The 20,095-nt window shown below is 32.3% G+C and overlaps 1 protein-coding gene and 1 long non-coding RNA gene across 8 annotated transcripts in view; one reads left to right on the forward strand and one right to left on the reverse strand.

Moving 5' to 3' along the window:
- Positions 1-40: 40 nt before the first annotated feature.
- Positions 41-20,095, reverse strand: part of LOC103572642 (phosphatidylinositol-binding clathrin assembly protein LAP) — a 36,877-nt gene continuing 16,822 nt past the window's right edge. For 2 of the 7 annotated variants that reach the window (XM_053737674.1, XM_053737673.1), the window contains 8 exons: positions 17,652-17,788; positions 15,692-15,860; positions 15,488-15,607; positions 14,697-14,820; positions 13,983-14,072; positions 5,735-5,852; positions 4,361-4,466; positions 53-1,580 (listed from right to left, as the gene is read on the reverse strand). In XM_053737674.1, the coding sequence (XP_053593649.1) occupies positions 1,338-1,580; positions 4,361-4,466; positions 5,735-5,852; positions 13,983-14,072; positions 14,697-14,820; positions 15,488-15,607; positions 15,692-15,860; positions 17,652-17,788 (1,107 nt within the window). In that variant the 3' untranslated portion in view covers positions 53-1,337. Of the gene's footprint in view, positions 1,581-4,360; positions 4,467-5,734; positions 5,853-13,982; positions 14,073-14,696; positions 14,821-15,487; positions 15,608-15,691; positions 15,861-17,651; positions 17,789-20,095 lie in introns of all 7 variants that reach the window. The other 5 variants (XM_053737678.1, XM_053737677.1, XM_053737676.1 and 2 more) reach the window with 5 other exon arrangements.
- LOC128667472 (uncharacterized) lies at positions 1,442-9,276 on the forward strand. Its single transcript, XR_008403445.1, has 3 exons — positions 1,442-1,532; positions 6,363-6,433; positions 6,556-9,276. It is a non-coding gene; the product is annotated as an uncharacterized LOC128667472 (long non-coding RNA).

Below are 20,095 nucleotides of genomic sequence, written 5' to 3' on the forward strand. Positions count from 1 at the left end.
ATTCATTCGAATTCATACCATAAATTTTACTAATAATTGTAATTTATTTATCTAAGTTTTTTCTGGATTTAATTATTTATTTAGAGGGCAGTTTCAGAAATTTGAATAAATTCCCCACAAGCTCCATTTACGATTTCAGAAAAAAAAATTTTTTTTTTCATTCTTAACATCAATTTGAAAAACCCACAATAAATAGACATTTTATGGTTTTTTAATCGATTGATCGCTACTTTACAAATATTTATGGAAAGATTAATGTTACCAGGTGATTTTACAGCATAATATACCCCAAAACTACTTTTCTATTCCGGGTAAGGCCAGATGGCTCTTCGAGCTCGAAAATACTTTAGTATTCCATTGTTTTCGAAAAAAAAAAAAAAAAAAAAAAACATTTTTGAAAAAATTTTATTTTTGAAATATCTCCAAACGCAGGCTATCGATTAAGCTCAAATTTTCACAGCTTATAGTATTTGACAAGCTGCGTCGAATGCTACCTTGGAGATCACAATCGCTTTATCCGTTCAAAAGTTACAGAATATTTACATACGTATGTACACAAGTATGTGGATTGCCAATGTGGTAAAAGCTTTGACTGATATGCAGACGGATTCAGAATTGTTTCTCAGTAATAGCAAATAAATTTTGATTGATAAAAACATTACTTACAATGATCTAGTTATTGAAAACAGATGAATTATTTTGAAAAATGATAAATTATGATAATTCATAATGATTTTGTTTCAATTTAATTATGAGTAACTCCCCAGAACTAACATTGTCTAGATAGCTATAAAGAACATACAGATCTGTCCTGATCTAGAAAATTTGATCAAATTTGATCTAAACAGATCTCAACTTTTTTTCCTGGATATATTAAAATGAATGCGGGGATTCGCTAAGTGCTATGACGGGCAGCGGGAATATTTCTAAGTTCAAATTATTTTCAAGATTTATAAAATTATAAATCAATGCAATTTGAAATGCAACTTTTCGATAGTTTTTGTCCATATCTCGATGAATAACCTGTAATGATTCAGAATATCTGATTAGAGAGAAGAATAGTTATCATCGCACTAAAATGATCGGCTTGAAAAAAAAAAAATACTGAAAACAGAAAAATTCAAAATTAAGCTTAATTATTGCATGACTTATTATTTTTTATTGAATTTATTATCTATTTATTTTTCCTATATACCTAAGAACATTCAAACATAGTTTTCGAAAATAAAAATTGATTTTGAATTATAATCCAAAATTCGTACTTTTTTGTCTTGACATAAGGTGTAAATTAGAAATTTTTAATACAGAAATTTTTTTTTTTTTTTTTTTTTTTTTTTTTATAGAGCACCAAAAGGATCGAGTGGTATTGTATTATTCACTGACTGATCTGTAGACTGTTGCTGCTGTTGTTGTTGTTGTTGTGGCAGCTGAGTCACAGGTCCACTTATTTGATTATTTATCATCACTGGCATTGGCCCTGATCCCAACATTATGCTACCAGTTGAAGGGTCTGAAGTTGTAGTCATTATTGGGTTAGTACTTTGTATGACTGAAACTCCTGATGTAATATTCTTCATTCCCTGAAATATATATAAGTAAAAATAAACATGAGCATAGATACACAAACAGATTGGTCTGGTCGATGAAAATTGAGTTTTTTCCGTCGACCTTTAAAGAGCTTCCTTTTGAAAAAAAAACGCGAGTAATTTTTTTTTTTTCTTATTAAAACCAACACGTGCCGCAAGACGATGTAAGTCAATTTTTTGCTAAAATCATGTATTTTGGAAATTTCTTATTAAATATGCAATTAAAATAATATCTCGAATTTTTCCAGAGTTATGGTAAGATTTCTATTTTTCGTTTTAATTTAAACAAAAAAATTTCTTTCAACTAAGCTTATTTCTTATAACACTATTCTAGTAGTTTATGGGGATATTCAAAGAGACCTAAGAGTTTCAAGGAAAACAAAATTCAAAAAAATAATATCGTCTGGCAGACAGAATGGAAGGTAGATTTTTCGCAAATTTTCAACAACTCCCTGATTTTTCGGTAGCTCGCGTTTGGTTCAAAACGAAGGCAGCCCTCGTTTATTTTTACTAAGGTTGGATCCAATTTTGGAAGGTCAATTTTTCAATTCAAGATTCTTAATCCGTAATTTAAATATTGTTAATATACTTATATATTTATAAATCCTAATTTGAATACGTATTACTAAAATCTCGGATTGACAAACTAGCTTTGAGTAAACGGGGTAATAAACGTAAATATACATGCGTAATAAAATATGTATTGATGAAAGCATACACAATTCATCGAAAATTCTAGATTTATAAATTCATTAAAATTATCAGAAACGGCGGATGCGAATATTTAGATATATAAAAATGGAAAATTAAATATTAAGCTTAAATATTTCTCATCGAATTGGAAGAAAATGATAATAGATTTATAAATGAATAAGTAAATACCAATAAAAAGTTATATTTATTTGATATTAATAAGTTTTAATACGAAGGAGGTTAAGGAGACATTTGACACTGATATGAAGACACGGATGTCTAGCACCGCCCCGTTCACATATGTATAGATATATAGAGTTTGAAAATATGAAATATCTGTAAAGCTTACAGATTATTTTGTTCACAACAAAATATAACTGACAGAATTAAATTATAATGGAAAATATATAAATTATCCGGAATGAAAACTACATTTTCTGAATATCCTGATAATGTCCAAACTTTCAAGACTATCAAATTATTGGAAAAAACATTCAAATTACAAAGTTGAAGGTATAAAATTAATGCTAATTGAGCAAACTTTAAGATACTTTTCACGGAAATTGTATATGACAATCACAAATTTCGACCGAGTAATCGATCCAACGCATGGATTGTAACGAGAGATCCGGGACAGACTTCGTATTGAACCGCCGCGTTTTCGTATTTTGAACGATTCGACTCTGATCGAAAGAACAATTTCCATTCCGATTTTGAACAATACGATTCACACCTTTCGAGAACAATCTGAGTTCTGATTAACGATTAATTAAATTGACTGATATTAAATCAATTCCGAATAAACAATAAACCGCCTCATGTATTTTATATTTCAAAAGTATTTCTTCTATTGTACTAATGATGTTTCAGATGTACTTGTACGTCAGATGATTATAGCTCGTCTTGTAATACATTTTATTATGTATGTATATTTTCGTTTCTTAGCATATGAGTATACACATACATCAAGCAACCTTTAAATGTAACATCAATAACTTGATTTATAGATATAACCACGCTTACCCAAAGCTAGTTTGTCATCCGAGATTTTAGTAATACGTAATCAAATTAGGATATATAAGTATATTAACAAAATTTAAATTACGGATTAAGAATCTTGAATTGAAAAACTGACCTTCAAAAATTGGATCCAACTTTAGTAAAAATAAACGAGGGCTGCCTTTGTTTTAAACCTAGCGCAAGCTAGCGAAAAGTCAGGGAGTTGTTGAAAATTTCCAATAAATCTACTTCCCATTCTGGCTGCCAGATGGCATTATTAGGTAGTTTTTTCCCAAAATCTAACTATGGTATTTGTTTTTATGGTCGATTTTTCAAGGAATTTTGTCACAACCTACCATAATTAGTTGAGTAAAATTCAAAAATACCATTCGTTAAAAAATGTATGTGTCTATATATTGTAACGGGTTTTTCACCACCGGGAATTTACCGGAGTGAAGTCCAAATACACTTACAATTTGGCAACCTTGTTTAAATTATTTACAGTTGGGCGCCAGGTGATTTTATAGTCACCAATAAATAATTATCAAAAATCGGTTCAGGGTGGTGGATAGGGGAAATTTCAGGCACTCAAGATTACGATAAAATAACTGATCAGAATTAACACAAAACAATTAGTCGTATATTGAACAAAACAAAATAAATTGATCGGTGTCACAAAAATTATCGGTTACTAACAAAATATAAATTGTCGTTGTCGACTTGACTCGATATAAACAAAAAAATTACTCATAAAAGTCATGGTGATCGAAACACAAAATCAGTTCGTACTCAAAAAAATAAAAAAAAAAAAAAAACAGTCGATTGACTAAAGAAAATAAATTTATCTTATTTTTCACACACATACAACGAGCGTATCAACGGAATACTTGACGAACGACGTCAGAGTATTGTACACAGCAATATTTTACTGCCGCACGAATGAGACACAGCTAATCCGTAATTCTCAGAATTGCTCATATTATATTTATAGTAGTATTTTGAAACTGAGCGTTTTACAATATTTTCCTGTGGTTAAATGCTCTACTATAGACAAAGATTATAATGTAACTATAATGCCTTACCATCGGTCGATACCCAGCGCCAGTTGTTGCTGCCATAGGCTGCGGTGTCCATCCTGCCATGCCACTCGCTTTTGCAGTATTTTTTGGTGAATTCCATTGTATACCCCTACAGCATGATTAATAAAAAATTTCATTTATAGGACCATGTATGATCTTAATGATAAATTAAAATTTTTACATTTTAACTCTCACATCTAAAGTTCTGATTGTTTCTTTAATTGTCTTCACTACAATGCACTTTGAACATAATCTTAATGGAGTAATTGAGGTTAATAATTAAAAAATTCACGGAAAAAATGGTGGCTCTCCTAACTACAATGTTGTAGTGCAACATTCTAGTAGCGGGTACTCTAATATGTAATAGAGGGTACAACGTAGATTATACTGAAAACTATACATTGTAGTCAACATTGATGACTTGGGTTAGCATCATTACCTATGTAGTTGAAGTTATTTCAAGTGGAGTTTTTTTTACCCTAACTTGTAGTAACCTCAGCTACAGCTGCTGTAGTGGCAACTATTATTTTTTCGCGGTGTTCATGATGTAATAATGTTCTGGTCTTAAATATAATTCATGGAGCTTGTTTGAAATTCGCACTAATAGGACAGGCGATAGCATCTTCCGAACTACAAGTTAGGGGCACCTTCTTTTCTACTTTTGTAATTTTACAAATATCCCTCTTTGAAGCTGGCCACTCTCACTCCCTGCCATGAGGATGTCAAAAGTGCTTTGCACAATCAGCTCGTCTCAAATGAGGTCTACCCACTATCTGGGGAAGCACTGAATTACTGACCAATGACCACTTTGCCGACCAAAGGAATAAATTTAGGTAGTCGGAGGAGTTATGAGCTGATCTCTTGATGTACTACCAACCCTGATTAAAAAAAATGATTTACTCCATGTTAAGTGTATATCTATAAATTAGTCGATTCAAATTGTTTTAAATCATTTCAAATTGTTTTGAATTATTCCAAATCATTTTTTTTAATCAGGGAAAACAGCGAAATGAAGAAGAGAGGATACATGGCCAGGTTGCATGCTCTTTGAAGCGAAATGCACCCTTGAATGATGACGAAGGGAGAGGACTTTTTTGAGGATATTAAGGCCGGTTATATACGCATACATAGATCAATTTTCGAACCAATGGTTTTGGAACCTACTCGACTATTTATAATAGCTTATAACAAAATTTATTGAAAATTCCGCCATGAAGACAAATGTAATAGATAGATTTCTGCAATCTACCTAAAAAATGTTATGTATTTGGTTGAATTTGAAATAGCCTTATTTAAACACCAAAAGCTCATTTTTACTTAATTATAACATTCATTTCTTCTTCATGCATATTTGTTATAAATTGATTGAATACTTACTTAACTGGTTGCTGAGCGCCTTTATTAATGGTTAGATTCTGAGCAAGACTTGCTAAGCTGCTGTCTAAATCCCCAGTAAGAACATTTACTCCAGTCACATCAGTTGATTGACTTACAGCTAAAACATTAAAACGTAGTAAAATGAGATTTTATTACTGTATTAACACATCAAAATCTTATTACAAAAATGTTAAAAATTAAAAAGTGCGACAGCTAGGCACTCCGTTTGCTATACGTCCGAGCAAAAATTGAAATTAATAAGATATTACAATAAACAATCTTTATTTATTCTAATAAAGCACATAAAATCTTTCAATAGCTATTTATCATCAAATTAAAGAACGTAAGCTACAACAACTTCACATGTTCAAATAATAAAATAAAAGCTATCAAATTTAGACTAAGTAATCAAGAAAAAGTATGAACGAATAGAATAGATTTCAATTTCTTCTAAATCGATATTTTTTTGGCGGTAGTTTCGAATTAAATTGTATTAAAACGATGTAACGAGTTATAATTACTATTAATAATTTTAATTAGATCTGAAACGTAATTCGTGATATTAGAAGCGTAACTTAGAGGAATTGTACATAATTTTGATTGATGAAAAAATCCCGTTGACTTCTAGGCTGGAACCTATATCTTTCCGATTCAAAGTCTTTGATGCTATCCATTGCGTTGACCCACGTATGTGATCGCGTGAGTGTAAATCGTATATCTATTATGATGCTAAAAAATAACTTAAAGAAATAAAAAATCTGTAATGCAATTATACTCTTTGTATAAATATATCATTATTTCGTTCTTTGTTTCATTTTCAGCCAGTAAACAAGATATTAAAAAGAATTGAAAAATTTTACGGTCAAATGGATTACCGAATGAAAATCTTAAGGTACTTCAAGTAAATCAAGGAAAATGAATTTAATCAAAATTTCAGTAAATCAAACTTGTACTAGAAAAAATAGAAAAGAGAGGAGAGAGGAACACAAAACAGAATAACCTGTTCAGAAAAAGTGAAAAATAATTTGATTTGAAAACTAAATAAATCTGATAAAATGAAATTGTTTCTAAAGAATTTAAATAAAAAAAATAGTAATTTTAATATAAATATTGTGTACGAGCGTAAAAAATAAATTTGTTTTATGATGAACTTTTTAAAAAAAATAAAATTTCAATAACAAATTTTGAGCTTTTTAAGTTGTATATGAATCATAAAAGTTTTTAAAATAATAACAATTTTTGCATTAGGCTACCCAAACAAGTTCCCGATTAGATCTCGATGTGACAAAACCAGTAAAAGTCATTCAATTTTGCATTGGGCTCTTCCAAAAGGTTCCCAATCAGATTCCACTTAGGAAAAATTGGGTACCTTAGTTAGGTAACTAGTTTTTGGATTGGGATATCTCAAAAAGTTCCCAATCGGGTTCTGACTGGGGTAGACCTTCTGAACATGCTATAGCGATTTCCAATTGGGACCCAATATCTGTATTGGAACAATTTCTAGTCAGGAAATATTTTTCCCCGAAATATAATCAACTGTTCAAAGAGTAAAATGAACTTTCCTTAAGAATAATCAATTTTGAATCGAGATGATCTGTGATTCTAATCAAAAATAAAAAATATTTAACTTAATGGTAAGAAATGTCTCGGTTTAAGTATTTTATAGTGTTGCGGCAAGTAAACGTCGACGTTTAAACCAACAGCAACTGCGCTCACGGCTCAATGCAAAAATTCTCTTGGGAAAGTTAACTGTACTGTACTAAAGTGGCGCTAGTGTAGACTTCACATTGTACAATGTGCTCAATAGATAAAGGTAAAGTAAACGAACACTCAAGAAGGATCGGATAGCATAACTGGTAAAGCTCTCGCGTGATGTCAAATCAGTCTAGGTTCGATTCCTATCATGAATGAACCATTTACTTTTCTCAAATTGTTCATAAACCATTAGTTGCGGAAGTTTATTCCTTATCTCTTCTACTACCATATTATAATATTCTGAATATATACATACACTTTCCTGCTTCACAGCATTTAATATTTATACTAGGTTAAACTCACTTAAAAATATGGTAACACGACTTTATCTCTCTGAACAAAATCTTCCCGACAAAAGCTCCTTGGCTAAATCTCTCCACGACAAACTCCTCCTCTCCAGGATAAAATTTCTAAAATAATTTTCATCAGTCCAATCCCTGATGGCCATACTATCACTTCAAAAATTTGACGTTCAGTAATTTTGATTAACTTGCCGGGGGATCAAAACTTCTGATACCGATAAAATTTTAATTTTTTTATATTTTTTCATAATATTAATTTTTATCAGATTGAAATAGCACCAATGTCTAAAATTTATTTCCCTATGAATCAGAGGGTGATGTATTTGATACTGAAGTGCCATCATCTCACCCAACCACCACATCATCTGATTCATTATCATTTCCATTAAAAACGACATTAACAAAAATTTTGGTCGTCCATCTTCTGTGCTCTATCAAAAAAGTGCAAACACCACGCTAACGTCAGCAATGTTCGAGACATTAACGAAGTTTATAAAAGACGAGTTCAGCAAGCTTCATGCTCGCATTGATCGTGTTACGAGCCAACATTCTACGGCCACGTTAACAGTATTTGTGTTAATCAATCAATTAATGTAACGGGACCGAAGTCCACCTCTGTTTTACTGAATGCCATTTCCGCGCCCTTTTGGGCATACATGAGTCCTACCTCTCTTGGGCCAAACACTACTTTCATCTCAGGAAATAAAGAGACTCTGGCCGCAGTGGGCTTAGAAAGGCCCCCCGTGGTACTAGACTCCCAGCGCTGGTCAACATGGTTGTTTATGGAAGTGGTGGGACGCCACTTCTTCACATACCCTATCTAAAGAGCTTCCTCCACTTGTACATTCGTGTTAGCATAATTTGACACTCAGTGGATGCAAATCATTGATGAGAGACTAGATCTCTGAATAGTAGTCCAAACCAACACTAATCACGTCGTAGACTTCAAGATACAGTTGGAATCTCTAAAAATACCACCAGCTATTGAAGAACCTAACTCCATCACCACACGGAGAAAATTTTTTTGTTTTGATTGCTATGGTTTCATAGTAATACCGTTCCATATTGGTCACCTGTTGGAAATTTAAATAAACACATGCAAAAATCACTATACCCGTAGTAAAATCGAGAACGACTATTTTACAAAAAATTATTTGAAAAGTTCAAAAATAACATTTTATGTTATTTTTTTCCGGCTAAATCATAATATAATGTACTAAAATGTGTTTGAAATTATACCAACTCTTCCTCTTAATGGTCTCTTTCGATCATCATATAATGTCATCTAACTTGTTCTTTAGTTAAAACCATATTATCAACAAAAAATTAAAAAAACACAGTTTTCAATAATTTTCTCAGATATTTCATATATTATTGTTCTGACCTGAATCAAAAATCATTAAAATCTTGATTTTGATCGAGAAAAAAACCGTTAAAAACTAAAGTTTTTTTTGTTTACTGTTAAATAAGTAGTTATTTTTTGGAAAAATACCTTTTGAATTCACTAGATCCAGTCCGGGACTATTTTCCAAAGCTATTTTTCCAGGTCTATTTTATCCAAGATTATGTTTTCCAGGACTATTTTTTCCAAGGCTACTTTTTCAGTGATTCCATCTAATGAATACAAAAATGCCAAAAGAAAAAAAAATTAAAAAATAATTTCAATTCTTAAAATTAATGAAAAACCTTCGAAAAAAATAAAGTTAATCTATTAATTCTTTTTAAGCAAAAAGTATAATCTTAATCTCTTCGGACAAGGTGGGCAAAAAATCGGTGAAGGCCGAAGTTTTCTAAAGTTATTAAAGATATTGTGAGGTTATTAAACACAACAAGATACTATGAGCTTAAAGAATAGCCAAGCAGATGCTTGTCACTATTAGTAACGAAGTAATCATAGTTTCAACTATAACAGAAAATAGTATATTTAACACCTCGGGCAGGAAAGTAAGAAATGTCTCAGATCTCATGTAATTGTTGGCCGAGGCGAAGCCGAGGTCAACAAACATGTGATCTGAGGCTTTCTTATTTACTACCCAAGGTGTCAATACTATTTTTCTCCTCGACGGAAGCGGAAAGCGTCAACTTCGTTTCACACAGCGGGAAAAAAGTTGACGCTTTTCGCCCGGAGGGGAGAAAAATAGTATTGACACCTTGGGCAGTAAATAAGAAAGCCTCAGATCACATTTTTGTTGACCTCGGCTTCGCCTCGGCCAACAATTACTTGTGCTCTGAGACATTTCTTACTTTCCTGCCCGAGGTGTAAAATATACTATTCATCACAAAAATATCAATACATCTTGTAGAAAATACGTCCAGCTCAAGAATACTTGGACATCTATGATCATATTGAGCTCGAAAAAACTTACGTTTCAAATTAAGCATTGGGAATTCGAGAAATCAAAAAGAATTAGCAAACGAGTGTTTTTTAAATTTTTGTTTACAATTATGCTTGATAAAATCGATGTATTTTGACAGAAATTGATAAAAATGGTTAAGAGCGTTAAATGAAATAGATCAGATCGTTAGCATGGAATATCCAGAAAATTTATATACAGTGATTTTTGAGTTACTTTGTTGACAGCAGTATTTAAACTGAGTGATCGATTACAATAAATTTTGTAGCTATCGAAAAAAAGTGGTAAAGACGAAAAGCCAGTATAATTTTTTAACATTTGGTCAATTGCAACACAAGTTGTTCGGGAAAAATGAGGTAAATTTTTATATTTTTAATTTTTTGTTGGCAATATCATTTGAACTAACTGGTTTTCAAGATTATTGCGGCATTCAACGCATTTTTTCAGGCTCTAGGCTGAAAAACTCTCGAACAAATAATGTATAACAGTGCGCTTTTATTTTCGACTTGAAAATCGAGCGCGAATATTTAAGTCATTTTACAGCCATCTGCTACACTAATTGTATGTCAATTGACACTTTTTAGTCACCCAGAGCCATGTTAGAGGCCCCCGAGATCGAATTCTACTTGAATTTAGACGATAGTGGGGTAGTTCTACGTTACCACAATTCACCTATAAGAGGGACAATAAACACTTGCTCGGAGACTTAGGCCCTGGCTATCACTTAGAGTGGACCAGTAGGGTAGTGGACTGATGACGCTTGACGAGGTCCTTGCTCTACAACCAGAGCTCATTACAATTTACTTGAGCCGGCCTAACAATAAGTCTAGTCATATCCAATTATTTAGTCCCAGTGATGAGTTTGATTTGATTTATTGTATATCCTTGAGTTTGGTTGTCGGGTATTAATAGTCGCACTGAATATTTTCAAATATTATTTGAAAAACGTTGAATTGGCCGTATAAGCATATTTTGAGTCAAATTTTTATACGCGGCCATTTAGTGTAAAGTTAAAATAAAATTAAGTCGTACCGATAAAATTTCAGAGTGTTACCATATCGCTGCTGGTCCTTTCTTAAAGTTTTCTACCACCGAGGATTGGACCTACGTCATTGCTGCCTACGTTTCTAAAGGGTTATTTTCCACTTAAAACTACAGGGATGAAACACGCAGTAAGGTACACCATAAGCGAGATTCCGTTTCCCCCAATTAAAATTATACTTGGTCTCCTCCCGCGTGAATTAAAATATTAAAATTTATGTACTAAATTAGATCTATATTAATTCAATAGAATAAAATTGGGGAATTTTTGTATGCAACAAGTTGAGCAACAATTGATTAAATAAAATATTTTCTTTGAAAATAATGCAAAACTAAATCTTTACTGAATAAACCACCAGGCTCATTTCTTTTCATAATTGATAAGCGTAGATTTCAGGGGCACGAGGTGACCCCCCCCACCCTTAGCTCACAAAATAAATTAATTTAAGTTAATTATAAGTGACCTTAGGCCAAGACAAGAGCTAACCCAGTGACTTGGACACCAGTTATAAGTCCGACGTTGTTGGTTAAGGCAGCATTTGATGGGTGTTTGAAACTTTTAGAGCTAATTGAATTCTGTAATCAATCCGTAAAGCATGATAAAAGTTATCCATGAAAAACTTTTGCAAAGATGTTATTTTTAGAATAACATAAAGCGTACTGTACCAATCAAGCTCAATTTTTCACAAAATCTAGGAATCGATAAGCCGCTTCGAATTTCGCATGAAAGATCCAAATTAGTTCATCTGTTCTAAAGCTATAAATGTTTACATCAATCGAACATCATCTTGAAAATAGTTAGGATAGCTTTTTACAAGTGTAAAACATTGAGATCTGTTCAAAACTTGGTTTTCGAAAATAAGATTAAAACCAAGAACTTTTCTTATTTTATTGAAAATTTTCCATTTTCTTCGTGGGAAATTATAAATTACCGTTTTCTGCATTTTTTCGGATATTTCATAGACCAAGGTTATAATTTAGATCAAAACACCTCTTAATGTTACCTTCATTACTCGGAAAAAAATATAACTGCTCGAACGATCTTAATTAAAAGTACTCGTAGATCGTTATAACCATGCGTACATCTATGGTAACGATACTGTATTGTAACTATCTACCCTAGCAAATCCGAATTATGGTAAATTGCCGTAAAATACGGCAAATCGCGGTAATTTAAGGCGTTTTGTGGCAAATTTGCGATAAAGTTGTGGCAATTCACCGTAAAATTTGCGGCATTACTGCGATATTTTACGGTAAAAGTGCGGTATTTTACCGCAAATTTGTAGGATTATTGCGGCATTTCATCATAAAATACCGTAAATTACTATAAGTTGCCTAAATTATCACATTTCACCATTTGATACATTTAATTTTTATACTTTTTCTAAAAGCTGAGACTTTATCACATAAAATATGTTATTTTAACGATTTGCATGTTTTTTGTTTGAACAAAACTAATAATTGTTTAAACACATGTCATTGATTTAATAGTTTTATCAAACTGTAATCGTACATTGTGTGACAAGTGATGAAGCACAATCCCCAATTCTCTTGAAATAGTAAATTTAGATTATTCTGTAATATACAACCAAAAAATTGACATAACTTACCTAGCCCGTTAAAGTACAAGTTTGAGAGAATTCTTACGTTACTTTTGTATATGTTGTGATTATCGTTCACAAAAATGGCTTGACCTCATGTATGAAAATCTCTAATTATATATATTTCCTTTGAAGTAAAAAAAATTAAAGAAACAGTTCTAGATATATTCATGGAAATATGCTGTTTTTCCCAAATTTTTCAGAATGTAATATAAATAGAATCTCGAATAAAGATAGAATATCACATTGATTCGATGCATGCAAGTTGTTGATTCTAGGTGATTATGATTATCACCTGTATTTAGTTGTTTTGAGGAAAAGCTGCTTCCTATAGGTACTGGAATTTGAGTACTGTAACTCGGTAAAGATCCAGTACCAATAACTCCTTGTCCATCATTTAATGGTATTCCTGCATCAATTTCGATACCAGAAAAATTTTGGTGAGATTGGTATTGCGATTGAGTTGATTGGACAGGAAATGACTGTAGCTTGACTGATGTTTGGCGAGATGGAGAACTACCCAAGGCTTTGCGAATACTATCGTTTAAATCATCAAATGCACTTTTAGCAGCACTATTTGTTGAAATAATCTGCTTGGAAGATATTCCAGTGATAGCGGGTGATGCACCATTGATACTAGCAACTGGAGGAGGTGGTCTTGGTGGTGGCATAACAGTTACATTGGAGGAGTCACTTTCTGCAACTTTTATTGTTCCCATTGCAACATCTGACATTGTATTGAGATTAAAATCTCTACCATTTTTTTCCATAACCGCGGTTACGACAGGGTCAGCTTCGAAAAATTCTTTTTGACCGCTTGCTCTAAACATATCTCCACCGTTTAGGTGACTACCATCAACGCTGATTTCTGTCGCACTTTTTTGGTTTAATGAATCAAAATTTGCAGTATTTCCAGTCTGAGACGGGAGGGCAGAAAAATTCGCCGTAAAAGGGTTCGGTATTGATCCAGACAAATCTTGGATGGCAGCTTGCGCAAAAAGTTATAGCAAACAATTACATTGATTGATCTTCAAGACGATCAACTTTTATTTTGTAAATATGTTGATAAATTTGTCGACATTTACGATTCTTAGAAAATTATAACAATTATATCATAGAAACGAAATCAATGTATTGACTACTTTAATATAAAAAAAAAATATTGCTATAAAACTTTAATTGTTTCTATACTTACTTGTTTGTTGATCGTGATTCCCAAAAGCTGTTGAAAAATTGTTATCTGTAACAAAGTTATTACTTGCTGGAAGAACTGGTACCATGAAACCTACAAAATTGAATGAAATAACATGCATCTACTGAAGCTATATAAATTACATACACGGAAAAAATAAATGGGAATGGTTACTGTGCTACACAAGAATGATCGTAAAGTATGTAAAAATGACTACTGTTTAACGGGAACTAATGTTGTAAACAGCACTCAGATATGTGCCCGAAAGCAACAGTTCCTGCCCAGCACAGGAATGGTTACTATGCTGAACGACGATGGAACGCATTTGTTCGGGGAGTCTTTCCCATCTCCACACAGGACCTATACCTATTCTATATAGTAACACATTGACTGCTGATAGGAACCTGCATTATCTGGAAAGCGAATGATAACTGTGATCACGATAACCGGTCATGTTTTCGACATAATGTGTAACATAGTAATGGTTGCTATTTTAGATCGTACTCAATCATATGTAAGAACGACCCATTCTTATTGTAACGAGAACTAGTAATATGCTAAAATTAATTTTTACATACTTTACGATCATTTTTGTGTAGCACAGTAATCGTTCCTATTTATTTGTTTCCGTGTAGCTAATGAAATGAAAGAAACAAAAAAGAAAAAAAGAAAAAAAAAAAGGAAAGAAAAAAAAAAGACTGATTTATAAACGGTTACCATTAATTATCCAATTATTAGATGATACACCACTTGAAATAACCGGAGCAGGCTCTGGTGAAGTGAAAATATCAGCAAATGGATTTCCCGCAAGTTGGAGTAAATCATCAGATGCCTTTTGTACCTGAAATTTAATGGTGTTCAAGTTTAGAATTGAACTCCCTCTTTATTATGTATAAAAATATTATTACTTCTAACTTTACAACAAGAAGAATAACATATCTCAGTATTATCGAAATCGGAGAGGGACACAGGAATGTTTCTTTGTAAGTTATAGGCGTTTAAAAAGAACTATCGTTAGTTTTAAAAAATGACTACCTTCTAAACGACTTTATAGAAAAATTTCAAGAAAATCGAAGATGCAAATGCAAATTGATGCTCGGTTTGGCTATCGGTTTTCGAGAACCAGAAAAATTTATTCCCTGCTAAAAGCATGTAAATCTAGATTTGTTTCCTTTGATTGAAAATATTTCAGCCCCATTTCAATATTTCTTATTAGTTCAAAGTTTTAAAAAGCTCTTTTAAAAAGCTTGCATCTGTTTAGCGGTGCCTTTAACTATAGCCCGGGTGTAAGTCTTAAGAGTCTAATTTCCTATGAAATTGATGGTGTTTTGCTGTTAACTTGTAAACTGTTGATGTTAGAGAAAAAAGGTAAACATCGTTTTTCGTAGAAAATTCGGTTTTTTACAAAAAGTTTCTAGAAGTCATTTGCCTTTGGTACTTATTAGTGAGTTAATTATAAAAGCTATTTTATACGAAGCTTAATAATAAATAATTATTATTATCTGCACCTGTGTTGTAGAAGCTAACGCAGAGCTGAATAAATCCACGATGGCCTCGTTACCACTTTCAGTTGGTGAGCTGAGGAAAGGATTCGTACTCGGAGCTCCAGATGGTGATTGTATTTTGGCCTGAAAAACAAAAAAAAATATTCTGTTTATAAGCGTTTTGCTTTTAAAATTCATATACATAGATAAAAAAGCATCATTTCTTACTTTATACTGATTCATGACTGCTTCTTCCTCAGCAAGAGCTTGTTGCCTTAGAACTTCATCGATTTGACCGCTTCCTGGTTGATCAAGATTGGCGTTATTGGCTGCAGTCCCAAACGCTGTACTGGTGGAAGATAGTGCAGAGACTCCTGACTTTACATTCGTTCTGTTGCTGTTTGAGTAGTGGGAGGATGCGATAGTATTTTTATGAAATGATAGGAATGTACAGAGGAAATTGATTCAAAGTTGATTTGTATGGCAAATGGATTATTAAGGAACGTTGAGAAATGAAAATGGAGGAAAAAAAATAAACAGAAAACAAAAAATTGTGTCATACATATAGTATTTGCTGTGATTTTTGATTGTATGTTAAAATAAAATGTTGAAATATGTGTGCCGCAATTTGAGAAAATGCTAAAATAATGTCTATGATCACACTAAATCAATTCCTGTAAAAGCATGTTTAAATTACCGACTTTACCAAAATAACGATTACACATAAAGAACTTTTGAGCAAGCTTATTGCTCTGTTATAAAAAAAAAAAAAAAAAAAAAAAAAAAATCAAGAAAATGATTATTTGAAATATAATGAAAGCTTAGTAATACATCAACTTTTAGTCATCAATTAGTTATCTGGATGAATTCAATTCTTAAATAAAATCAATACGCCTAAAATAGCTTGCCTATCAAATTCCGGACCAGGCTATTTTTTAATTTACATTGGTAGCAATGTGATCTCACAGGTGGATGGAATCAGAGATTTGGGAGTTTACGTTTTTACAAAACTAGCTTTCAACAAGCACGTCAACAATATTACGCTCAAGGCAAATAAGGTCCTGGGATATATTCTAAGGTCAAGTAATGACTTTAGCATGAACAGAACCCTGATTAAATTATTTACAACTCTAGTAAGACCGGTTATGGAATATGAGTGTATCATTTGGGATCCGATTCACAGATAGCAGATTGACAAACTTGAAGCAGTGAAGGCCAAATTGATTAGGCACAACAGATACCGACTCGGACAAAGAGGAATTATCATGGCTCGAGGACAGGGTTATTATTATATGGGCAGTAAGGAGCCGATTGACAGAAGGAAGTATCTGACGCTCTGTTATGGGGCAAGTGTTATAAATGGCTACTCAGATGTGCCGGAAGTATTAAGTCAATTAAATTTTGTGATACCAGCTGTAAACCTAAGATCAAAAAGCACTTTAGAGTTGCCTATTGCTGGCACTAACTATGCGACGAGAGCTTCTATGTATCGTATTTCGAAAGCAGTGAATGAGTTCGCTTCACAAATTGACATGTTCGATGTATCGGGAAAGGACATTAAAAAATGTGCAAGAAACGCAGTTTTGAACTGACCTGATTGGTGGTGCACACTGTAATTTTTTTTGCTGAATTTTTATTTTTATTTTTCATTTAAATGAAAGATTTTTTTTTGTCATTTTTTCTGTTTCAATTTATGCATAGATCGTGCATAAATTGTAATGGATGTCTGTGCAATAAATTAAAATAAGCTAATCTAATATTTTAGTCTTATGTTCTAAATTACACACACTTGTGTGAAATTTGTATGATTGCCGAATGGCGTTAAATAAATAAATAAATATAATTCGATGTGACCTGATTAATTAATATATTGTCATGCATCAATATATATCTCAAGTCAAACTATTGATATCAATAATTATTTCCTTGAAACTGGTTGAATAATAAATTTATTTGATCCGGGTAACATTCATAAAAAACATAATTTTCTCTCGATGTAGAGTATGGCTATATGTCACGTCAATTTGGTAAAATCTGTCGAAATAATAAACCAGGAACTTTCTCTCAATGAGAATCATTTGAGAATAAGGTGCATTAAAAAAATGTGTTTTTATGATAGTTAAATCAAAATTCTGCTAAAGCTATCCAACAGATCTGAAAGAACATGTAAAAATACATAACTACTTACTTCGCGGACTGCGTAGGTGTGCTTGCAGCGGAACCTTTTTTTCCTTCCAGCGATGCAAGATGTTGCTCTAAAGCATCTAATAGACTGCTTGGAGCTTTTGTAAGATCAGGAATGTCTCCTTTATCGATTCCAACATTCTATTCAACAAAAATAATAATCGCATGTATAAACATCTATATTCTACTCATAAATTTTGAGGAAACGATAAATGTTACGATAAATTTAATGCCATTTCTGAGGCCACCTAAATATGTACCTATATACATATAAAAGCGGAACACCTCGCACACATGACAAAGATAACCACTAAAAATGGATTTTATGAAACTGCTAATCAAAGTAGAGTTTTAACTTAGTTACTATACCTCCCTAACATTTGATCTAGGGCAATGGTTGCTATAGCAACGGCTGGTGGTTAGCAACGTTTGATATACCAACGTTTTTTCATTAGTAATGGCTAATATGGCAATGATTAGTTTCTAGCGACAGTTTTTTGGCAATGGCTGGTCCTTCGTGTTTCAATAGGAATGATTAAGGCACATATTAAGCACGTCATCAACAAAGTCGACTCATCATTGTACCAGCTCTATCACCTACGCAGTTACACGATTATCAACACGAAAAAGACCCTTTTCAATGCCTTGGTGCTACCCCATGTTAACTACTATTCTGCGGTACTTCATGGCCTAGGAACAGTGTTAGATACTAAGCTCGAACGTTTAATCAATAAAGGTATAGGCCATATCTATAGGCTTCTCAAGGATTCTCATATCACCCGAAATAGAGTTGATCTTAGGTGGTTAACTCATTCGGTGCTGTTCAGAAATACACCACCGAATCCAGCTGAACTTCTGACTGTATACACTACTGCCAGAACGCTTCAAAACCAAAGTGCTGCTACCACACTAGTAGTTCCTAGTCATCGTACTAGCTTATATAGAGCTGCTTTCACAGTTGCCACTCCATATCTATGGAATAACTTGCCTGTCATAATTAGAATAGTATATGATTCTCAAGAATTCAGGAAAGAAATTACACACTAGCTTCTACGGGATGATGTATAACATTAGTGACTTGAATCGAATTCTGGCTAGATTTCTACTCCATAACTCGTTTTTGTTATTGTTTGCTCTAGTTAGATACGATGTATATTACGGTAGAATTTGATACTCTATCTTATGCTATACATTATTATATTGTAATTCTTTACTTCTAATGCTAAAATTGTTAGCAACTTATGTAATCTTCAGTTCAACATACCCATTCAGTATCCCAAATGAATATCTTATCTAATCTAATCTCTCTCTCTCTCTCACACACACACCCGCACACACACACCCTTTAATTAGCCTTTTTCCCAGCAGTACTTATGAAAAAAATGCGTCAGTACGGTAGATAGGGATAAATGCTGTCAAAAAATTCAAAATAAAATACATGACCTTTCACTGTCATTAATGGAATTGTCAGCATCGATATAATGAAGAATATACAGTTCTGTAAGTAAAATATTTACTTTGTACGCCTCGAACGCGAAGCAAAGAGGTTATGCTTTATAAACTACTTGTCAACCTGCGATTTCCTCACACTAAACTGTATACAGTGGGGTTCAAAAGTATTTTGATAACATGAAGTTTGTTGTCATCTTTTTTAAAATCAAACTATATTAAAAAGATCCTTGAATATAGTAGGGGCAGTCCAACTGCAATCATTTGAACGCGTCAGGTTTTAACTTGTTTGCATACATTACATGCCATCGAAAGAAAAAAATTAATTGTGAACTCAAAAATATCTTTACACACAGTTAGCTTCGAAAGTTCGCGGAAGTTAGATAACTTTGAGCTTTTATTTCCGCTTATATTTACTTGTCGTAGTTATTTCAACTTACCAAAATCAAAGAAATATTCTAGTAACCTTAAAAAAGCCGTTATAAATGCATTAAAACAAGGGATGAAACAAACAAATGTTGCTTGCATTTTCAAAGTGTCTTAACAACTCATTAGTATATAGAATAAAGTGTGTAATACACGAAAGACAGTCAAAAACAATAATAAATATTATTGTAATATTGTTTAATTTTTAATACTGATTTAAATGTTACATTTATACTTAGAGTATATTAATGTTACCGATTTTAAAGTTTAAAATTTATAAATTAAACTTCCGATATTGAAAACAATTAAATGCTAAATGAATAAATTTTATGATTATTTTGTTCATAACTCATTATTTAAATTTCAAGTTACAATTGATTCAAATTAATTAATCCATTTTTTATGTCTGTCAATATAGATTAATGATTATTTATTGATCTATACGTGTCTATGCTTTAGGTTAGATTTGTCTATCTGTCTGTTGCATAAGAATTAGTGGTATAATTTGGAAAAGTTACATTAATTTTAGTTAATATCCGATTTGAATGAGTATTGGTTTAACAAATCTTTTTA

This window comes from Microplitis demolitor, chromosome 3, assembly GCF_026212275.2.
Source record: "Microplitis demolitor isolate Queensland-Clemson2020A chromosome 3, iyMicDemo2.1a, whole genome shotgun sequence".
NCBI classification, from domain to species: Eukaryota; Metazoa; Arthropoda; class Insecta; order Hymenoptera; family Braconidae; genus Microplitis; species Microplitis demolitor.